Source organism: Crotalus tigris, unplaced genomic scaffold (genome assembly GCF_016545835.1).
Source record: "Crotalus tigris isolate CLP2741 ecotype Arizona unplaced genomic scaffold, ASM1654583v1 scf7180000017834.3080900, whole genome shotgun sequence".
In the NCBI taxonomy this organism is placed as follows: Eukaryota; Metazoa; Chordata; class Lepidosauria; order Squamata; family Viperidae; genus Crotalus; species Crotalus tigris.
The window spans coordinates 407,234-430,549 of record NW_024096662.1 but is presented as its reverse complement, the minus strand read 5'-3'; the positions used below and the strand labels follow the sequence as shown (position 1 = coordinate 430,549).

Here is a 23,316-nt window from a genome sequence, read left to right as displayed (position 1 = left end):
TAAAATAATAACTATTTATCCATCCTTGAATCTTCTTTGGTCTCTTGGAATAATTCTAACCATTTATCAGAGCTGCTCCTTTTCCCAGTGCAGGCATAGCAACTCCACTAAAAAATTGATTTAAGTTTTAAACGAAAAAGCTTTTTTCTCTGCGAGAAGGCAGGATTGGAAGGAGGCCATATGTATTCAAATTCTGATTTGTCTGACTTTTAGACTGGCAGGGAGGCTGCTATGCTGGGAAGGTACGCTGTCTACTCATCAAAATACAGGTAGTCCTCGATTTATGACTACAACTGAGCCCAAAATGTATGTTGCTAACTGAAAGATTTGTCAAGTGAGTTTTGCCCCATTTTACGACCTTTCTTCCTGATTCTGGCTTAATTTTTAATCTGTACTTTGTTTTAAAAGTAAAGTACATTTTTTTCCCCTGACAATATTGTATTTCTTTCCGGCAGCCTCAGGACCTGGAAGCATCCACATCCCACACTTTCAAAGTGAAGAGTTTCAAGAAAGTAAAACCATGTGGGATATGTCGTCAGGCAATTACCCGGGAAGGTAGTACCTGCCGAGGTGAGTGATGGTGGTTATGGGAGGGCAAAGTTCAAGTTTCCGTACAAAATATAACTACAGGTTGTCCTCGACTTATAACAGTTCCTTTCGTGATGATTTGAAGTTATGACGACCTTGAAAAAAAAGGGACTTATTACCTATCCTCGAAGTTACAAGTGTCACAACTCCCCTGTGGTCACGTGATCATCATTTGAGAGCTTGGCAACCAGCTCACACTTACAACGGTTGCTGTGTCTTGTGGTCACGGGATTACAATTTGCAACGTTCCCAGCTGACTTCTGACAAGCTAAGTCAAGCGGGGAAGCTGGATTTGCTTAACAACTGAAATAAAAATGGTAGCAAAAATGACTCGCTTAATGATCACAGTACTCCATTCCAGTTGTGGTCATAAGTCGAGTACTATTTGTAGTTTTCTGGTAGAGAACAAATTATAGAATTGTACTGGCCAAAATCATGTGAGTCAATGTTAGTCCTCCCCCATCAGAGAAATGCTCCCGGCATGGAAATAAAGAAAAATGTCTCCATTTCCCTTTGTAGATTAATATAATCAGAGAATGCTAAATGCTAATTTATGGCTAAATGTTTCTGAAAACCTGGATGCAAGACCTTATATTTGAACTTACATCCCATATGTGGGCTTCTTATGGATATTTGCTCAGATAGTGTGTGAGCAGAATTTCCCTTGTGAAATTATAGCAAAATGATTTTTTTTTTTAAAAAAAATAGCACTGCAATTCTGCAGGGGTTGGGGGAAATCTGTTACCTGCTGGCAGACTGGAACTAGGGGAAGGGGTCTATTCTTCCTATATCAGCTTATTGTATTGCCATAATGGCTTGCTTCCTCTTGTCCTATTCCTGCTTCTTTCCTTCACTTCATTAAGGTTCTCCATGTTTTGAGGGCAGGGAATTATAGGGCAGCTTCACAAAACATTTGAGGAGCTGGGGATTGAAATCATAGAAGACATTTCCACAAGTAGCCATCTACTGTGTTTCCCTAAAAGTAAGGCCTACCCCGAAAATAAGCCCTAGCTTGGTTTTGGGGGGTAGGCCTAATATAAGCCCTACCCCCCAAAATAAGCCCTAGTTTTGGGGTGAGGCATACATTTAAAAATCAAGCTAGGGTGGGGGTAGGTGTGTGGATCACACCCACTTACCTTGCAACCAGGCTTCTCCTTGCCAGCCCACTTCTTCTGCGGCATCTTCTGCAATCAGGCCTGCATTTCTCAGTCATAGCCCTTTCCGGAAGGCCTCTGCAGTCAAGAACCAAGGTATGGATTGAATTCATAGTTTGGTACTCGGCTGCATAGGCCTTCCAGAAAGGTCTGACTGCAAAATGCAGGTCGGAATGCAGCTGCAGAATGAAGCTGCTCCTTCAGCCCAGAAGAAGTGGACCGTCTGGGCTGGGCTGTCGGTGCCGGTGGTGAGTAAGACATCCCCCCAAAATAAGACCTTGTGCCTCTTTTGGAAGAGAAAAAAGATTAATTAATAAAGATAATATCATGGCTCTCAGTCTAAGAAGTGAATTGTGTGCTATAGATTTTTCTGTGACCAAATTGTTAATTTTCAAGATGCCACAAGATGCCACCTTCATCAGTTTTGCAGCTGGCCACAAGATGCCACCATTTCCACATTTTTATCTTTGTGCAGCACTGTGGGATGAAAGGAGTAGACCAATGAAGGAGAATGAAATAGAGTTATGGCTGATGAATTGGCTAACAGTTGCAGCAGTAAAAGTACCTAAAGGAATACAGTGATGATCTTTTAAACATTTTGTTCAATCTTTTTTTTTCCCCCTTGCCAGGAAGATCTGGACATGATCAGTATGGTGAATAATTCACTCCAATTAGTTGGCATAGTCAGAAATATGGATAGACTTGCAACTGTTTCCCCAGAATAGTATGCCCCGTTTTGGTTACTTCAGAATTGTTGGATTTCATATCCCATCATTCATAGCTGACTGCAAAAGTAGCATGATGGGACAGCAGATGATACTTTAAAAAAACAAAACACCTGACCCTGCATTGATTTTTAGCAGATTATTTATCTGCTTTTTATCATAATAGAAATGATGGGAATGTCTCAGAATGTACATCTAGAAATGAAAAAGCAAAATCCAGCTAAGTGCATATTACCTCTATAGGTTATCTCTATAAGTTTATCCAATCCATTTTGCCTGCAGTTTTAACTAAACTACAGTTATATGCCCTAATCTATACCTTGCTGAATGCTGTATGCAATTTGCAACTTTAAAGTTGGAAATTTTTAATTTTTTTAAACTGCAAATTTTAAAAATGGAACTGTACATTTTTCTGCCTAATTTTATAAAATCTCAAACTAGTGTAGAGATGAGATAGAACAAACTTAAAATGAGAACATGGAGAAATGAGAAATGAGCACAACTCAACTAATATGCCCATTTGTACAATCAGCAGCAGCAACAGCAGCCAAAAAAAAAAATCAGCATTGATGTAGCATAATCATAAAAAAGCAAATAGAAAATAATATCCACACATGTAGCCAACTTATTTGGCAAGACAAGTGATGTGACTCAGAGTTAGTCTCTTTGTGAATATAATGCAAATGTTTCAAATGGAAAATGTACTACTAAATGATCTCAAATGAGGGAGGTGGTAGTGAAAGATCTAACATGTTAGAAGCACATGGTAGAAATTATAGATGAACATAAACACTACCAAATGGATTTCTACATGTGGTTAGTCTAACATTTAGACCTAACTTGCAAATCTCTGAAGTAGCTTATAAAAATGTGATTCACATTTAATACAGTCACATGAGGTATTTATTTGTATAGGTGTTGCTTATGACTACTGACTTGTTTAAAGATGCCTGATTTGTTGCTAGACCAGATTTGTGTAACATTTTTTGCCAGAAATCTGTGGACCCAGAAGATGCTGAATTCTTATGGCACTAATGTTGGTTTCCAAGTTGAGTTGTTGGTAATTCAAAATGTGGTAAACCTTAGGATGTACTACAAAAAAAAAATACAAAAATAAAGAGGAAGCATGTGTTTCTGCAGCTATAATCAAACACTGAAAATGACACATTTCTCATACCCAACAAAATTCAGATTTTCTATTTCTATTATTCTCTGATGTCTAAACCAGAATTTGTGAATTACAGCACACACACATATGGAGAAAATGGTAATTGCTTTGTGTCATGTAAACAAAGTGTGATTTCTGAATTTTATCTGTCGATTCAGAAAAGTGAAGAAAAGTAAAGTTTTTTAAAAACAGCTGCCATAGGCATATAAACCACAGAAAAAAAAGCAGTAATTTGGTGACTCTCCTGATGCTTCAAGCATTTCCATGTTGTGTGGAGCTGATGGAAACAAAAGTTTACAGCATCCAGTTTGTACTCTTGTGTTAAAGAGTGATGAAGAATTGGTTTTCTTCCTTCTCTCAAAGAGAGGGTAATAATTGGTTTGGAAGAGGATATAAGACTCTGTTTTCTGAAGTTATTTTCTCCTTAATGACTTTTAGCATTTTAAAACTTTACCCAGCCATCACTAAACCAATATGATAGTATTGAAGACAGGCTTTAGATCAGGGGTCCCAAACCCCCAGTCTGTGGACCGGCACCAATCTGCAGCATGACAAAAACCAGGCCGTGCAATCAAGTGAAGCCCTATCCGCGGGATGCAGGCAGCACACAAAACCACGCCCTCTCCGAGCCACGGAAAAATCTCTTTTCACGGAACGGGTCTCTGGTGCCCAAAAGGTTGGGGGCTGCTGCTTTAGATCACCATGATAATAGTTGGGTGACCGTGTATTACTAATGAGAAAGCAGACTTAGTCTCAAAGGTAGATATTCCCTGATTGTTCATGAAATATATGAAGGTAAAGAAACAGGCTGTTCAGAAGGCAAAATTACAGACTAGGAGTGGCACCTTGCAGACAATGTAAACTTTTTGTTATAGAGTTGATTGCCTTTCTGAAATTTTGGAGGATAACAAATTTTTGGCAATAGCAGACAGGGGACTGGGTACAGTTGGATAATTACATTGCAAAAAGGGGATGTTTAAATTAAATTAGGGAGCTATTGCTATCAGGGACAATGCCCATCCGTTTTTCAAATATTTGATTATTAAGTGCAAATCTATCAAGGTAAAGTTGTATACTGAATGGGAAAGTATTTAGACCCTTATTTGCAATAGCCCGATTGGCTATGTTATCAAACAGTATCAAGAAAGATGTTCACATATATACATAGTTCACATTTACATTTCTAGTGTAATGGGAGGGCAAAGTGATCTGCATAAAGTTTTCTGAATAAGAAACTAAACACAGTATATGTTTGTAATCTGTATATGCTTTGTGGGGGAACCCACCCCCAATTTAATAGATAATTCACATTCATTCAAAAATATGAAAAATTAAAGGTCTCTTTCCACGAGTTCTTGGAAGAGGCATCATATAAATAAATATCTGGCATAAAAGGAACTAAAAAAAATAGGCAAGATTTTTGAATATAATACTATTTTCAAATACAAAAAGCTCCAACTTATTTTTTGGCATGCCATCAGCTAAAGTTTTTAATGTCTTTCCAGAAGTTTGAACCAATCTGGAATAGTGGTTTGGCCTGTGCTGTTTAATAACAGCAATGGCCATTATTCACATCTTTACACTTCAGTATTTTTTAACATTTCATTGCTTTTCAAAACCTCCACTCTAGCTTGAATTTTAGCTTATATACAAATCCGGTGGTTATATCTCTACCAAACGTCTTATCGTTTCAGCAAACGTTTATCTATCCTTGGCGTGCAAACTGCAGATGTGTGGAAAGCCAGAAAGGGAGACAAATTTCTACAGTGAAATAGATTTATGTCTGTTTGTAGAAGATATACAACATCCTGCAATCAGCTGAGATTTCCTGTTGCAGTATACACAGCAAAATAGATGTACATCTTACTTTTTTTAACATGCAGTCAACTTGTGGGCAACATGGAACTTCTGCTGTGGACGTACTAAAGTTGCATGCATGCGACAAATTGGGTCTGAATAGGCCAAGGATATAGAAATGAGTCCAAGGTCAGATTGTATCCTATTCTCATTCCTGAGTGTCATTTCAAAGCAAACAGCAGAATATTCAAGATCTGGCAACATTCTTAGAAAAAATTTGGGGGTATGAATTCACCTACTGTGTTTCATCAACCATATGCCTGTCTTATTTCACAGACCTTCTAAATAAACATCGTTTCCAGCACATACCCTAATTTGTTTAGGATGTCATTGCCTGTTTGAAATGCTAATGGTAAAATGCTTGTAATGAACAGTTCGCTGTCTACTCCATTATTTACATTACCGTAGATGTGAAATCAGCACCCTCACCCACCAGTAAAATTTATTCTCTTATGTTTGCATTTGCCCGTCTAAGAACACACAGTATGATTCTTGATAACAAGTCATGTTCTGTGTTGGAAACTTAATCCTTATCCCAGTGGTGGGCACGTGCGCTGCTGCTGCCATCAGTGCACGCAGGTCCATTAGGCCACTGCCGCCACCCAGAACAGCAGCCTCACCACCACAAAGGCAAAGCGGCCAGCTAGAAAGCTCCAGTAGCGGTGGTAGAGCACACCCACACCCAGCAAGCCAAAGGCCACCCCGAGCAGGGACAGCCGGATCCCCATCGGCGCCATGGCCCTCCAGTCCCAGCTAAGATTGCGTGCCTCCCCCATCTATGCTGGGCCTCCTGCCCACTGCCCCACCCACCAGAGACCCCCTGGATTTCCCCCAACCCTGCCCGACCCCCACAGGCGTCCCCCCATGAGCAACATCGAGGTGGCCATGCCCACCCCAGCCACGCCCACCCAGTCTGCTGTGACAACTGCAGCGATGCCCACCCAATGGGCCACGCCCCCATGCCCCCCCTGAGGGCACCACAATGCTGATGCGGCCCTGGCACTTTGCGATAAATAAGTGGATTTTGGGTTGTGGTTTGGGCACTCGGTCTCTAAAAGGTTCGCCATCACTGCCTTATCCTATCTCTGATTCTACTGATGCTTAAACTAGATAAAAACAGTGTGAAAACAGCAACTTTATTTAGGGCATGGCCTTCCCCTATTCAGATTGTATACAAAGAGTCAATTTTCCCTTTGTTACTTTGCACACTTTCTAAATGGATCTGGGTGATAAAATGTAAAACAATAGGGCACAAAGCACCTCGGCAGCTGGATTAAAAAAAACCTTTTAAGAACAGAATCAGAGTCTGTCAAATCTTAGAGATTATTGTGTCAAATATTTGTCACAATAAACTCTAAGAGGAAAGCCAGTTTGGTACAGTGGTTAAGGCATTAGGCTAGAAATGGGAGACTATAAATTCTAATTCTGTCTTAGCCAGGAAGCCAGCTGGGTGAACTTCAGTCTGTCCCTCTCTTAGCCCTAGGACACGGGTAGGCAACCTTGGCTCTTTTATGACTCGTGGACTTCAACTCCCAGAATTCCTGAGCCAGCCATGTTGAAATCCACGAGTCATAAAAGAGCCAAGGTTGCCTACCCCTGCCCTAGGAAGAAACATGCAGCAGCTAGTCCAGGCAGTCAACAGGAGTCAGATCTCAGTTGAAGGCATGCAGACACATTTTCTATAAACAAAAGACCCAAGAAGAATCATCTACAGCAGAGGTCCCCAACCTTTGTGGAAAGAGGTTTATCCACAAACCAGAGGGGACGTGGTTTTGTGTTCTGCCTGCATCTCGTGGATGGGGCTTTGCTTGTTTGTGCGGAGCGGTTGTTGGCATGCCACGGCCTGGTACTGGTCCACGGACTGGGGGTTGGGGATCCTTGATCCACAGTTACCCTCCAAGAGGTATGCTGCCTCCCTTCTGTGAAATAGTACAAGGCCATGAAGAATCATAGTCACTGAAAGCCTTATCCTTTGTGACTGTTGAATCCCCTTTTAGTGGTGATTCTATTAGTGGCCATCATTACAGCTTGTAGCAATGTGATGAATATAACAGTGACAGTAAGTCAGCCTTCCCGGCTTGGGGTCCTACAGATGGGTTAGCCAGGCTATACTGGTGGAGAATTTAGCAAGTTATAGTCTCAACTCATCTGGAGGGCATTAAATTAGGGAAGGCTGCAATAAACAGCCACCCAATCAGGCTCATTATCAGTACAATGAATGTGTAAATAGCCCTTAAATTAGCTCTATGGGGGGCAAAACAAGTAGCAGGTTTTAATTTAATAACCCAGCCACAAAGATCAGTATCCAGGACAGAGAGTAGCTTAGCTAAGCTAAACATGGTCTTTTGTGTGCCCTGTTTTCATGCTCTGTAACTCTCCCAGCTGGAATTGACTGCATATCACTCCTGGAAGGATGATGACTGGGAAGTATTCCACCATGTAATTCTTGTCTTAGTAAACACTGAGCTGAAAGTTACTAAAGGGATGGGGAGGTCATTACCTTCCCGTCTTGCATGTGACTCAAATAAAGCACGTGTGACGGAAGGAATGGGATGGCCTACTGCAGGCCCAGCCGCTCATGCTGTCGTTCTGACACAGCTGATACAGATCAGGTGGAAGTCACTGGGCAGCCAATATGTTCTGCCAAGTTCTTTTTATCAGACCTGGTCAGGTGCACAGCTCTGTTTCCGATGTCTCAGACAAGGGAGGAAATGCTTATTGAACTCCAACAATGCCCACTTCCTATGTTCTCTTAGGCAGGAAACAACCCCAGAGGCAGAGAATGCCTAAAGGCTGATTAAGCCACCAATCTCTGCTTGGAAATATAGACTGATTAAAGGTTCTCTGCAAACTAATGTTCAGCTGCTTGATGGTACTTGCATGTCCTAATCCTGCTGAAACTTGGGCGGTCTCTGTACTGGGGAAGTTGGAAGCACAAAAGAAATCATTTGATACTTTGAGTAAAGATGATGGAGGCATCTGATCTCTTTCTCCCTTGTTTGGAACCAAATGGGCAGCAGATGTTTTATTGACGTTCTCATTGTGCTTGCACACATTATCTACTTAGCAGATGGTCTATGGATAATCACACTATTATGCAGGGGTTCCCTCTGGAAACCCTCGGGGCTTCAACCTCATATTGTGGAAAGATCTCCAGATGAACAAGTACTTTTACCTTCTGATGATGGAGGTTGAGCTAAAGCCTTATGGGGGTCTACCTCTTCAGAAAAGCAAGGAAGTAGGATGTTGGCTAGAGAGGATGCAGATGTTGGTAAAGAAGGAGGCAAGCTGTTGGGGAGACCATATCTCAGTCAGAAGAGCTGACTGGAGATGCCTGGGAACAGATACAAAAGAAGCAGGTTAGGAATCGACAGCAGAGGCAGCAAATTTCATGCTGTCGTTATTTGTCACGTTCACTACAATTCAGTAATATAGAAATGTTTTCAAATTTCATACTCAGAAGCCCCAGTTTGTTTTATGCTGTTCTGTTTTGGATTCCTAGCCTTACCAACCATTCATACTACTTACTCTCTTGCTTCTCCTTTCTTATCTTTATTTTAATCTTCTTCTGAGGGATTTTTTCCCCTCCAACTTCCTAGACTAGTCAGCGCTGATGGAATACCAGGTAATTCCCTATCCAAGAGCTTAGGGTAACCCTATTTAGCTTCTGAGATCAGTTAGTGTCAGCAGGTTGTGCTATCTGATAGAGATACTTCTTAGATCTCTTCATACTGTGAACTGTATCAGCCTTACTAAGTAGACAACCCAGAAAACACAACCAGATAAGCTAATTCTACTATATTGTAAAATCACATTAATACAAACTTCCAAGTCTGAAGGTAGCATTCTTCCAAGATTACCTTTATACACTTAGGGAAGGTCCCTCCTGAGCCTCCTGCGGCACCCAATATACAATTGTGGGCTATGCTTCATCTTATTTGACCATTTCCTAGGTAACATCTTTTCATCTGGTCTCCCAAGGTTGTGCCCACATACCATTTTTAGCTGTGTCCATCAGGCGTAGCTCAAATATTCCCAGCATCCACCACCATTTATTGGCTGAAGGTGCTGAAATTAGCTATCGTAAAGATGCTTTTTCACAAGGCAACTGGACTTTCTTGTTTTTCTTTGAAGAGGTTTTGCTTCTCATCCATGAAGCTTCTTCAGCTTTGATCGGATGGTGGGGGAATGGAAAGATTTAAGGATTTGAAGAAATGTAGTAACTGTGAGAGAGACCTCGGAGTCCTAGTGGACAATCACTTAAATATGAGCCAGCAGTGTGCTGCAGCTGCCAAAAAGGCTAACACGGTGCTGGGCTGCATTAACAGAGGGATAGAATCAAGATCACATGAAGTGTTAATACCACTTTACAATGCCTTGGTAAGGCCACACTTGGAATACTGCATCCAGTTTTGGTCATCATGATGTAAAAAAGATGTTGAGACTCTAGAAAGAGCACAGAGAAGAGCAACAAAGATGATTAGGGGACTGGAGGCTAAAACATATAAGGAAAGGCTGCTGGAACTGGGTATGTCTAGTTTAATGAAGAGAAGGACGAGGGGGGACATGATAGCAATGTTCCAATATCTCAGGGGCTACCACAAAGAAGAGGGAGTCAAGCTATTTTCCAAGGCGCCTGAAGGCAGGGCAAGAAGCAATGGATGGAAACTAATCAAGGAGAGAAGCAACCTAGAACTAAGGAGAAACATCCTGACAGTTAGAACAATTAACCAGTGGAACAACCTGCTTCCAGAAGTGGTGAATGCTCCAATACTGGAAGTTTTTAAGAAGAGACTGGACAGCCATTTGTCTGAAATGGTATAGGGTTTCCTGCCTGAGCAGGGGGTTGGACTAGATGACCTCCAAGCTCCGTTCCAACTTTATTGTTGTTGTCGTTATTAAAAACAAGAAAGTGCAGTTGCCTCATGAAAAAGCATCTTTGGGATACCTATGGCCTGGATGACTGAGAATCTCCATAGACATCTGCTGAAATTAGCAACATCTGGATTACATGGTCATTATGTTCTTGTGCTAAATGAATTGTCTATCCTTTCATGATGAAGATGGCTATGTTCAAACAATATGCAAAACAAAAAACTAGCCAGTACATTTTAGCTTAGTGTGTTGTTTAGGCTCAAATAATATATGGTGCAGTATGTCAGATCAAACCAGAAAATGCAGCTAATTGTAGGTAAATTAAATGTAGGTAAATGTGTGATGTATGAATACATCTAATATTTTGTCAAATTGGGAAGCACTCTAAAATCAGTCAGTTTTCCACAGTGCATCCTTTTTATCTGATTTCCTAATCCTGTACTCCGACTTCATGGTTCAATGGCCTTCGTGCACAATTGCCACTTTCACGTCTTTATGGCAGGCCCTCAGATACTTAAATTTGAGAGCAACTACACCGTCTTCACAGCACTGAAGGATTCCCCTCCCCTACATTTTCTCTTTTCTAGTAGTTTAGATTTTTGTGATTCTCCTTTAAGTGGTCCTCACTGTCCCCACAAAGGAAGACGGGGCAAGAAGGAGATGTGTCCTCCTTCAGCTGGAAGGCTCTTTATACCATACTGAATGTCTGGAATTTATTGCCATGAGGTGCAGTGATGGCCATTGGCTTAGCAGGCTTATAAAACAGCTTAGAAGGACTCCTGGGAGATAAGATTATTAAGTACCATTACAGTTTAATTTCCAACCTGGGGGCAAAATGCTAACAACTACTGGTTTGTGTTGATTTTAGAAGCTGGGTGGGGCTGAGGGAGGTAAGAGCTGGCAAAGCCTGTTGTGACTGTGGTGGTCTGACTGGAAGCTTCTGATTGAATCCTTTGCCTGTGGGAAGCAGGATGTTGGACTATAAATAATTAAGCAGAGCTAAAAATTTGCAGTCTTTCAGTTGTATGCTCTCATATCAACATGAAAGATGCAAAGTAACATTTAAGTTGCTTGTTTTCTAACCCTGAGGTCACTTGAGCTCTTAGTTCTATTCATAAATTCAGGCTGTGGACATTTGCCCCATTAAAAGGCTGTTTCATTGGTAAACATGTTATTTCTCAGTCTCTTTCTCTTTGGTTAGATGATTAGTATCTGAATTTATCTGAGCTAGCGTGGAATTAATCTGAGCTGGCATGAATTTACTGCATTTGATCTGCAGCAATTTCTTTCACACAAGCAACTGGTCACTTGATGCTGCAGTTGCCACATTAGGAACACAGATGTTGCAAATCAAGGTTTTGAACCCAGTTCTTAAATACTCAAAACCAGCCTATTTGCTCTGGCTTCCTATATATTGCCTATTTATGACCTCAAATAGCATTTGCTGCTTCCTGTTCTGTTGGAGAACTAATGGAATCTGGCTTTACTGACAAACATTTCTTGGCCATTAGGTGTATTACAAGACTGAACTGTATCAGCAATGAGGGTTTAATTTTGAGTAAAATATTAACAAATAGAAGTGTTTCTGGAGACGTTCTCAAATACTTGCAATTCCAGAATGCTTTCCAGTTCTCCCAGGAGGTTATTGCTGTCCCCTTCTCAGATAAGAATAGTAAAGCCTTTTACAAACAAAACATGCTATAGAAAACCACGGAAATTAAACCAGAATAAATGGAATTTAAGAGGAATGATAATGTGTCTCTTTGCCTGTTTTCTTCCCCGGCTTTAAGGATTCTGGCTCTTTTGGGAATGTGGATAATTTCTTGGCTGTCTTCCAGCTATTTGAGTCGCTGAACCTTCCAATGTGCTTTCACTTGAGTGATTCTTGGGTGCATTGCCCTGTGTGGAAATACACAAACGATAATACTGCAGCAGAAACAGCATGGTCTTTCACAGCCCCTGCGGTGCTCAGAGTAGCTGCTACACAGAGTCTTATATTTATATGACTTATGCTGATTTACACCCCACCTTTCCTTTGAGACCTAAAGGCAGCACAGAGGGTGGGGTATTTTTCCTTGTTTTCTTTTCACAAAACAACCCATGAAATAGGTTAGTCAGAAAAACAAGATTGGCTCTATCGCTCAATGAGCTACTTGAAGAAGTAGGGAGCTGTCCCTTGGTTTTGAAGAAGATTCTCAGGTTCTCGTGATAAACACTGCTGCAAATGGACAACTCTGTTGGCACACATGTGTTCTCCATCGCAGTGATGGTACCATAACTGCATCTGGCCACAACATGGAACCTAATGGATGTTAAGCATATTCCAAAGAGTATCATGCCCTATTTACAATTAAGTGGATTTTAGGGCTAGAAGAGATCCCCAAAGTTAAGTGGCTTAGATATCAAGGGAAAAATATTATAAATATTCTGGAAGTGAGATGGGCCCCACCTATATTAGCCTTCTGAAGAAAGCCAAAATGGAATTCTTTCAGAGTGGTTTTGAGGGAATAGCGATGTCTCTGTTGTCACTGTTGTGGTAGTGTTTTATCGTACCATGGATGTATGAGTTCATGTTCAGTATACTTTAATTTGATCAGCCACTGAAATTCATTCAAGAGAGGCAATCTATGAATTTAATAAATAAAACAAAAATGTTAACTTTTAATAGTGATAATACATTTTGCTCCCAGCTTTCGAAGTATTTAGTTTTTTCAGAGATTAAGTCATCCTAAAATTTTCATACATTTTAAACGGTGAGATTAGATTGTCATTGGCATTGTTACTTCTTCTTTTTCCTGCAATTTTTCCTGTATGCTGTAATAATTTTCTGCATGTTATCTGGAAGAAATATATTGTCAAGATTCAATCGCTAAGATGCCTGCTAAATTCAATCGCTACTCAACTTGCCATAGAAACCAGGGAGAGTGGTAGAAAGCAAAGGAAGGAAACAGGATTACAAAAAACCATCCACAGATCATGAGAGTCTACAAGAATGCCAAGGTCATTAACGCAGATGTCTGATGGAGAAGTGGACCATTCCCATAACAAACCAAAGATATATGATTGGGCAATGTGAACACTTGGTGGGTGGGGGTTAAGGAAAGCTATTGTTAACTAGGCGAACTTTCTTGCAGGGAAAACTCGAGCTGGTTTTGCTTCTTCAGTTCTGAGATGTGTATTCAATAAAGCTTATCTTTTATGGCCCTCAAAAGCCTTAGAGATTTCTTATTTCGTTTTGCTCGTCGGACAGTTGACATACATTTTTAATGTTAATTAAAGTGGAAGTACTAGTCCTAAATAAGTTGCCCTATATTCAAATTAAAAGAATGTGCAGGGTGACAGAGCCATTATTAGCTTGCCCAACAGCACAATGCAGTAACACACACACCCCAATTTGGGACAAATGGAGGGTGTTTAGAATTTAGGAAACGCTAAGTGTTAGATATCCTTTGCAACATGGTGACATGGAGGATGTTATACAAAAAGTTATAAAACTCCAGTGTGTCAGAAGACCCACTAGTAAAGTTGTCTCTTCCACTTCTTTGGCTTGCCTCTCACCCCTTCCCATGCTGTCTATTAGTCAGCATAACTTTTCTGGACTAATGGATACCTTTACTGAGAAAGTACTGGTTTTGTAAGGTCCATAAACATTTGTAGAATGTAAACACTGTATAGTGGTTGAAGTTGATGTTTTCTTTGCAACTTGATAACTTTACTTTTAAATTATTTTTAATTAAAAGCCCTTTAACAAATATCCACCCAGCCAAAAGTGGTGTAAAAAAGAAGCTTGGAGGTATGGGTAAGGAAGATGTGGCTGGATACATTGGTTGGTGACTCACAGCTTAGCTATGGCATCGAATTGTAGTTTGAATTAACTGATCAGTCCTCATAGAGCTTATCACAGCAATGAACACTTGAGACTGCTTTAGATAAAGCTAAAGAGAACAAAGAACATATTTAAAGGTAAGATTCAAAAAGTGTTAGGAGAGGCAAATCATGAGAGATATTGATAGTCTACTTCCTCTCCCAAGTACAGTTAAGCATGTCAGGATCCTTGTCCCCAATCTTTGAGTCCGAAAAAGCAAACACCACAAAATGCATAGAGAGAGCAGAGTTCAAGGCTCCCCTTCTTGCTAGTCAACCAATCAGGACCCACCCCCTGTCTATACAGACTTTGGACTAAGAATGGAAAGGTAACATATCCTGTAGTGCAGTCCCTTGCTCCTGTAACCTTCCCTTGCTAAGAACAATGACTGTCTTGTGTATCAGAGTAACAGATGCTGTTTCTGGCAAGGGCTGTAGCCACCAATGTAAACCACTCTGGGTTGATTGAACCTGACCCAACCCAACCCAAGGCTTGGCTGGCAGCAAGTCAAACTTTTGGCTATTTGAGTGGGGTGGGGAAGAAAGTGGATGAAGTTGGTCTCAGAGTGCAGAATAAATCCAGACATATGGCCCTGTTGCCAATTCAGCTACACAGACTCAGATTCAGAGCTTTCAAAGACATTCTTATCAACTGGTGGTCTCTAAAATTCCACCTCCATAGCTAAAAGAATTCAGCCCTGAATTGAAAGGAGATTTCTTCCCTTTGAATTAAGCAGCCTCATAACTTGCTATATTGATTTCTGTTGTAAATAACTCAATATCCTCTCCATGAAACAGTTCAGGACACTTCCAAATGAAGGATAAGACTCCTACAGATGGATGAAAAATGACCAGGAGATTATGCGATGGGAGTGTAGAATTCAAAGGAATGAGTTATAATTTCCATTTGCCTCCAGCTCTACTAGGTATTTGATGTTGAGGCAGTAACTTTATTGTGGGCCTCACTAACCTGCCATTCTGGGAAATAAATATTTTGGGATTATATAGGCTTCTCCATAACTACCATTTTGTTGATATTCATGCTCTGTTGACAATAATTTTCAATGGTGATCTTGACTTCAATAGACTTCTAAATGTTCTTTCTTTCTTTCTTTCTTTCTTTCTTTCTTTCTCTCTCTCTCTCTCTCTCTCTCTCTCTCTCTCTCTCTCTCTCTCTCTCTCTTTCTCTCTCTCTCTCTCCATCCATCCATTCATCCTGTATAGTCCTTTTATTGGGAATTAAATGACAATGGATGCCTTTAACTTAAACATTACCATTCTGTGTGTTTATTTATTTTGTTTATTCATGTCAGAAGCATCACAATTAAAATAAAGCACACTATATGAGATAAAATTTAAAATATAAAATGAAAGATTAAAATATGTACAAATGAAACAGATCTTGCCCAGAAACTAGCAACTTTAATTGTGTTCTGTCACACTGCCATGAGGTCCTCAAGTGTACACTGATCGGGACCCAAAGAGCAGGTATACTTATGTGTTGTTGTCTGCATGTCACCACAATCACAAAGAGCAGAAGCCAGCAGATAGCCCCATCTATTCAGAATATCTCTGGATCTTGTACCCGTGCACAGTTTATTCAATGATTTCCATACGTCCCAGCTTTCATTAGACCCAGGTGCCAGCTCCTCCATTGGTTCCATCCAGTATTGGTTCTTTGTAGCTTTCCATAGATCCACTCTGCTTTCAAATATTTCCTCGACCATGCAGGTTATTGTTAATTTATTAATAATACCGAGCTCTGTATCCCCTACTAAACTTGTTCACTCTGCATTGACAATAAACCTGACCATCTTCACTGAAAGTATAGCTTATTTTGATCAAATTGTTAATGATAGTATGTATAAAATATAGTTACTCTTCTCTTACTTTCAATCATTGCCATTATCATGGGAGGCCCTGTTATGGATTACTTAATGACACTAATATGGTGATAATGCAGGTGAAGTATTTTAAAAATTAAAATGGAGTTTGGAGTATGTAGAGGAGTCCCGAATCCCATCTGTGAACCGGCATCAGTCTGTGGCATGCCAGCAACCGGTCCGCGCAAACAAGCGAAGCCCCATCTGTGGGTTGCAGGCAGCATAGGAAACTACGCCCCCTCTGGTCCACAGAAAAACCTCTCTCCACAGAACAGGTCCCTGGTGCCCAAAAGATTGGGGACTGCTGAGTATGTACATTGCAAACTCTTTGGATTTTTTTTTGATAGAGATAAAGACTGCAATTAATTTAAAGTATAGATAGTTAAACCATAGGGAGACTCAATTTGGTTAAATGCTCATTCATAGATTCCAAGATCAAGCAAAAGCGCATTTGAAATAACGAATAAATCCATATATTTAAGTAAGAATGAACTACTTGTTCAGCAATGCAGACCCACCTCATATCAGTGGCATTTTCTAATGCTAGTAAAAGAAACAGCCTCCCTCTCCCCCCCCCCAAGGAAAAGAAAACATTACAAAAATTTGGTTATCTATGTTATTTATTACTAAGACATAAATGGGTGGAGATTCTGGGCTGCTTCTTCATTAGAGGAAAATTAGGAACCCAGCCCTTCAAGTCATGAAAATCACTCAACACTAAATCATTTAAGGACAAGTTGTTGTTTGATTCCGGAGCCAAAGGAAACAGAACTGCAATCTAGCTTTTGTCTATGCACTGAGTTGGCAATTGTGCCCCTTTTTAAGCCCATAACTGGCAAATGGATGGGCTCTGAGACTATTGCTGAAGCCTTGCTATTTTTTGAATATCTGGAAAAAGAATTTGCATAGTGCTTCTACATGGCACATAACACACTGTATTATATTCCTATTACAGTCTTATTTTGCCTGTTCATAAGGCAAAGGTTACACAAGTGGGCTTTGTCAAGCTAGAAATTTAGTTGTAAATTAAGCTCTTAAATATATAAGTAACCCCACTGGCTTCAGTGGGGTGACTTTTAAATGGTGGGAGGATCTGTATGATAATTATTAGTCCCCCCCTCACAATTTGCTCCTCCTTCTGGTTTTTGCCAGACCAACTCAAGATTCAGATGTCACCATAAGCCTTGACATGGTCACCAGGATGTATTGAAGAAACCAGATATGAGTAATATGCCATGATTTACGAAAGACAATGCCTGAGTATGCATAATATGCTACTCCCAAACCAATCCAATTTGTGGTATTGACTTGGCTTTTCTGGACAAAATGGTCTCAGTTTAGGTCCTTGCAAAAGCTTAGGCTGGCGATATACTGTAGAGCAGGGGTCCCCAAACCCCGGTCTGTGGGTATGCAGCAAGCCAGCAACTGGTCTGCACAAACAAGCAAAAACCCATCTGTGGGATGCAGGCAGCACACAGAACCACACACTCTCCGTGGAAAAGCCTTTCTCCATGGAACCGGTCCCTGGTGCCCAAAAGGTTGGGGACCTCTGTTGTAGAGAATTGTAGCAGTTGGCCAGCAGTACCGAATGCCCAAGTAAATGTATACAGTTTTCAGAAATTTTAATAAGATAGGGATATACAATGGTAATTTGAAAATAATGTTTTTAATCCCTTTACACCAGGGCTTTTCAACCAGTGGTATGGGTACCACCTGTGGTACATTGGCACCTGGCAGGTGGTACGCGACCATCCTAGAAAAGTGGTAGTGGGGGAGGGGTATGAGCTGAACCGGTGGCAGCACCGCACAGGCCTGAGCGAGAGATAGCTGGAGCTGCAGGGCTGTCAGGGCTCAGCGGAAGCGCCAGGATCAGTGCTGCTTTCCAGCTGATCAGCGCTTCTTTGGGGCTGTCAGGGCTCAGTGGAAGCGCCAGGATCAGAACTAGGCTTCAGCTGGAGCTCGGCGCTGATCCTGGTGCTTCTGCTGAGCCCTGAAGAAGCACCAATCAGCTGGAAAGCAGCACTGATCCTGGCGCTTCTGCTGAGCCCTGAAGAAACGCCAATCAGCTGGAATGTTGCAGCATCTCTAGGGTCTTATGATTTACATTCAGATGCCTGGCAACTGATTTATATTTATGACAGTCACAGTGTCCCAGGGTCATGTGAAGTGACCAAAACCTGCTGCAACCACCCAGCAGACAGGGAGAATAAAAACCAAACACCCCCCCACCCCCACTGCCAATCTGCAACAGAAATGCACAAAACAATGAAAACCTCCGATAGGAGGAAGAGCGCCACCGCGTGGGCAGGCAGGTGTCTTGCTCGGCTGTGACTTGGGGGCACTTTTTTCTGTGCCATTGTAACTTCGAACAGTCACTAAGCGAACTGTTGTAAGTCGAGGACTACCTGTACTTTATCACTTTTTTCCTTTTTTTTTTTTGGTCATCAAGTTTTTGACACTTTGCTAGACGACTGGTGGTACTCGGATATTGCCATATTCTAAAAGTGGTACAATGGGTGAAAAGGTTGAAAAGCCCTGCTTTACACAATACCGCGTTAGCAGCATAAAATGTGTTATGTATAACTTCAACATTCAACAGGGTTGGTATATGAAATTTTAAAAGGTGGCTCTCTTTAAAAGTGACAGGGGTGGTTTTGATAGAAAATTCTGGGTCTGTAAGAACTCAATTCTAACTGACAATTGTAAGCTCTACCATAGCACTGAAATAAGAGTTTAATATGCTGCATTCCCTCCTTTCTGTAGAAAGTCTAAAGTGCTTTTGTTTGGCTCCTTTCTGCTGTTCTGGGTTTTTGTGGGTCTCCAGGGTGCAGAGGAGGAGGAGGAGGAAAGTTCCTTCCTCCAAAACTTTCAGAGTTCAATTTTCTTAAAGAGGCAGGGAGAACAGCTTGGTTGCTTCACTTGTAATCTAACCTCTCCAAGGATACACTGGCTGCTGCCTGTTTTACTCAAGGGAGTTTTCAAACCAAAAAGGCCTTGTCTTATGCGTTCTTCCTCCAGTATCCTCCTGAGAAAGTGACAGAATCTCCTGAAAGCAGACAGGAATGTGGTACTTGCAAAGATGGCCTCGCTCCTTAGCATGGGAATGGGATCATCTCAATCGAGGAAGGAACTCTGTACTTCTGCAGGAGTAAACTCAAGTCTTCTTTGAGTTGAGCTCAACTCTTGATGACTTCATGGGCAAATCTATGCATTTTTCTTCATAAGAGTATGAAAATGCTTTGCCATTGCCTTTGCTGGATTTTTTTTTTTACTTCCCATCCTAATTTACACCATTGACATGTGGCCTTCCATTCATATATTGTCCATGCATGACCCTGTTTACTTTTATGAGATACAGCTTCAAAACATTTTAGTCAAAGCATTGACTAGTCTTCATTTTAGAGTAAAATATTCTATCGGCACCAATTTTTTCCTCTTCCTGCTCCTCCCAGCATATTTTGCCATGTCAGCCACTAACTCAGTTAAATCTCCTTACTCATTTGGCAGCACTCAGACCTGTTTACTGGATTCCAAATTATTACTGTTGGGAACACAAAGCCCCCATCCACCTTCTTTATTAAGTGCCTAGTGTCTCATGAGTCTTCATGCAAGGAGAATACTGGATGTCTTCATGATATTTCTAGCTTATTCTGTCCTGGCCAGACAAGGAACAGCAGGCAAGGCTTGGGCACTACAACCAATTAATGCTTAGATGGTACGTTCTGTGTTGCTCAGACTTGGTGTAAAATTCTGTTAGTGCAGAGGTTCTCAACCTGTGGGTCGTGACCCCTTTGGGGGTCAAACAACCCTTTCACAGGGGTCACCTAAGACCATCGGAAAACACATATTTCCGATGGTCTTAGGAACCTGTCTCTCTTTCAACTCCCCCTAAAATTCTTCATTCAGGCAGGTTTCAGAGTTCGGCCGGCAGGATGCAGGTAACCCCTCCCCCCTGTCCTGCCGCCTCCCACGGCACTGTGCCGCTCTGCGTCCTCAAGCCTCCGTGGCACAGAACCGCTGGTGTGGTCCCCAATGGCCCCTGATGCGCTCCCCGCTGCCGGTGACCATGCAAGCCCTGGCAATTGCTCCAGCCAAAGAAGCGGGTGGTGGGAGGTCGCCATGGCACCGATCTTCTGCGCCCGTCAGCTGGTGACCCCCTGAATGTGCGCTTGTCAGTTGGGAGGTCTGGCGACAGAGCCGGCCAACGTGGAGAAGGAATCTCTCCGGCCCGTGTCCCTTCCCCCCCCTCAAGCAACAACAGGAGGTTGCAGACAACTAAGTCAGCCAGTGTAGGAAGCCTTGGAATGGCCAGTCCAGGGCGCCTGGTTGCAGTGCTGGATGCCTTTTGCTCCTCCTAGAAGCCGGTGGCAAGAGAAAGAAGTCGTTCAAACTTCAAGCTAGCTACTGGATGCCTATTTGCACTTTTTTTTCCTTTTTTTTTTTTTTTTGAGTACTTGTCTACCAACCCATCCCATCTGTAAAAGAAAAAGTCTTCCACCCAAGCATAACTTTTAAGGATTTTAAGGATTTTTGAGAGGAAGAGAGGGAGAGAGAAATAGAGAGAGGGAGAGAAAGAGGGAAAGAGAAATAGAAAGAGGGAGAGAGAGAAAGAGAGTGACAGGGAGAGAGAGAAAGAAAAAGAGGGAGAAAGGGAGACAGAGGAAGAGAAAGAGAGGGAGAGAGAGAAAGAAAGGGAGAGAAAGGGAGAGAGAAAGAAAGGGAGAGAGGGAGGGAGAGAGAAATAGAGGGGGAGAGAGAGGGAGAGAAGGAGGGAGAGGGAGAGACAAAGGGAGAGAAAGAGGGAGAGGGAGAGGGAAAGAGGGGGAGAGAGAGAGGGAGAGAGAAAGAAAGGGAGAGAGGGAGAGAGAAATAGGGGGAGAGAGGGAGAGAGAGAGAGAGGAAGAGGGAGAGAGAGAAAAAAGAGGGAGACAGAGAGAGAGAGGGAGAGAGAAAGAAAGACCCTTTAATACAGTTCCTCATGTTGTGGTGACCCCCAACCATAAAATTACTTTTGTTGCTACTTCATAACTGTAATTTTGCTACTGTTATGAATCGTAATGTAAATATCTGATATGCAGGATGTATTTTCATTGTTACAAATGAAAAAAGTGATAAAGTACAGGTAGTCCTTGATTTATGACCATTTTTCACACTTATGACCGTTGCAGCATCCCCAGGGTCATGTGATTTACATTTCAATGCTTGGCAACTGATTCATATTTATGATGGTCACATTGTTCCAGGGTCACGTGATCGCCTTTTGCAACCTTCTGACAAGGAACATTAATGGGGGAAACCAGATTCACTTAACAACCATGTTCCTAATTTAATCTTTCTCTCCCTCTCTCTCTGTCTCCCTTTCTTTCTTTCTCTCTCTCCCTCTTTCTCTTTCCCTCTCTCCCCCTATTTCTCTCTCCCTCTTTCTTTCTCTCTCCCTCTCCCTTTCTTTCTCTCCCTCTCCCTTTCTTTCCCTCTCCCACTTTCTCTCTCTCCCTCCATCTTCCTTTCTCTCTCCCTCTTTCTCTCTCCATTTCTCTTTCTCCCTCTTTCTCTCCCTCTCTCTCTCCCTCTTTCTCTCCCTCTCTCTCTCCCTCTATTTCTCCCTCCCTCCCTCTCTCCCTTTCTTTCTCTCTCTCCCTCTCTTTCTCTCCCTCTCTCCCTTTCTTCCTCTTTCTCTTTCTCCCTCTTTCTCTTTCTCTCTCCCTGTCACTCTCTTTCTCTCCCTCTTTCTATTTCTCTTTCCCTCTTTCTCTCCCTCTCTCTATTTCTCTCTCCCTCTCTTCCTCTCAAAAATCCTTAAAATCCTTAAAAGTTATGCTTGGGTGGAAGACTTTTTCTTTTACAGATGGGATGGGTTGGTAGACAAGTACTCAAAAAAAAAAAAAAAAAAAAGGAAAAAAAAGTGCAAATAGGCATCCAGTAGCTAGCCTGAAGTTTGAACGACTTCTTTCTCTTGCCACCGGCTTCTAGGAGGAGCAAAAGGCATCCAGCACTGCAACCAGGCGCCCTGGACTGGCCATTCCAAGGCTTCCTACACTGGCTGACTTAGTTGTCTGCAACCTCCTGTTGTTGCTTGAGGGGAGGAAGGGACACGGGCGGGAGAGATTCCTTCTCCACGTCAGCCGGCTCTGTCACCAGACCTCCCAGCTGACAAGCGCACATTCAGGGGGTCACCAGCTGACGGGCACAGAAAATCGGTGCCGCGGCAGCCTCCCACCACCTGCTTCTTTGGCTGGAGCAATTGCCAGGGCTTGCATGGTCACCGGCAGCGGGGAGCGCATCAGGGGCCATTGGGGACCACACCAGCGGTTCTGTGCCACGGAGGCTTGAGGACGCAGAGCGGCACAGTGCCGTGGGAGGCGGCAGGACAGGGGGGAAGGGTTACCTGCATCCTGCCGGCCAAACTCCGGAAGCCTGCTTGAATGAAGAATTTTAGGGAGAGTTGAAAGCGAGACAGGCTCCTAAGACCATCGGAAATATGTGTTTTCCGATGGTCTTAGGTGACCCCTGTGAAAGGGTTGTTTGACCCCCAAAAGGGTCGCGACCCAAGGTTGGGAACCGCTGGTCTAGTTTAATGAAGTGAAGGATGAGGGGGGACATGATAGCAGTGTTCCAATATCTCAGGGGCTGCCACAAAGAAGAGGGAATCAAGCTATTCTCCAAAGCACCTGAAGGCAGGATAAGAATCAACTCTGTGGTTATTTAATTATTTAATAGGTTATTTAATTCATAGAGAAGTAAAAAATTGTCAGTGAGACCAAATACAATGACATTTGGCATCAAATAGGAAATATCTGATATTTAGTGTTAGCTAAAAAAGGACATTGAAGGAAAAATCAGATCTCTCCGCAATTATTGGAGGTTTCTCAAAATCACAGTAATGGATATTTAGCTACATATTGCAGACCTCTATCAACCTTTTTAAACTAAAAGAATGTTTGTCACGTAAAACACAGATGAAAATATCCTTTTAACTTTTCTACGTGGTTGAGATACAGTGGCATCTACAAGATTGAAGAGAACAATCTATCAATTTATATCTCTCAGACTCATCCTAGATCAGAGATCCCCAACCTTTTGGGCACCAGAGACCAGTTCCGTGGAGAAAGGTTTTTCCACGGACCGGAGAGTGCATGGTTTTATGTGCTGCCTGCATCCTGCAAATGAGCCTTTTCTTGTTTGTGCGGACTGGTTGCTGGCAT

General features: G+C 42.1%; 1 protein-coding gene across 9 annotated transcripts in view; it reads left to right on the top strand.

The window, feature by feature from the left end:
• Positions 1–23,316, top strand: part of TNS1 (tensin 1) — a 356,761-nt gene that overhangs the window by 102,054 nt on the left and 231,391 nt on the right. For all 9 annotated transcript variants that reach the window (XM_039343171.1, XM_039343170.1, XM_039343169.1 and 6 more), the window contains exon 2: positions 456–570. In XM_039343171.1, coding sequence (XP_039199105.1) covers positions 456–570 — 115 coding nt within the window. The remainder of the gene's footprint in view (positions 1–455; positions 571–23,316) is intronic.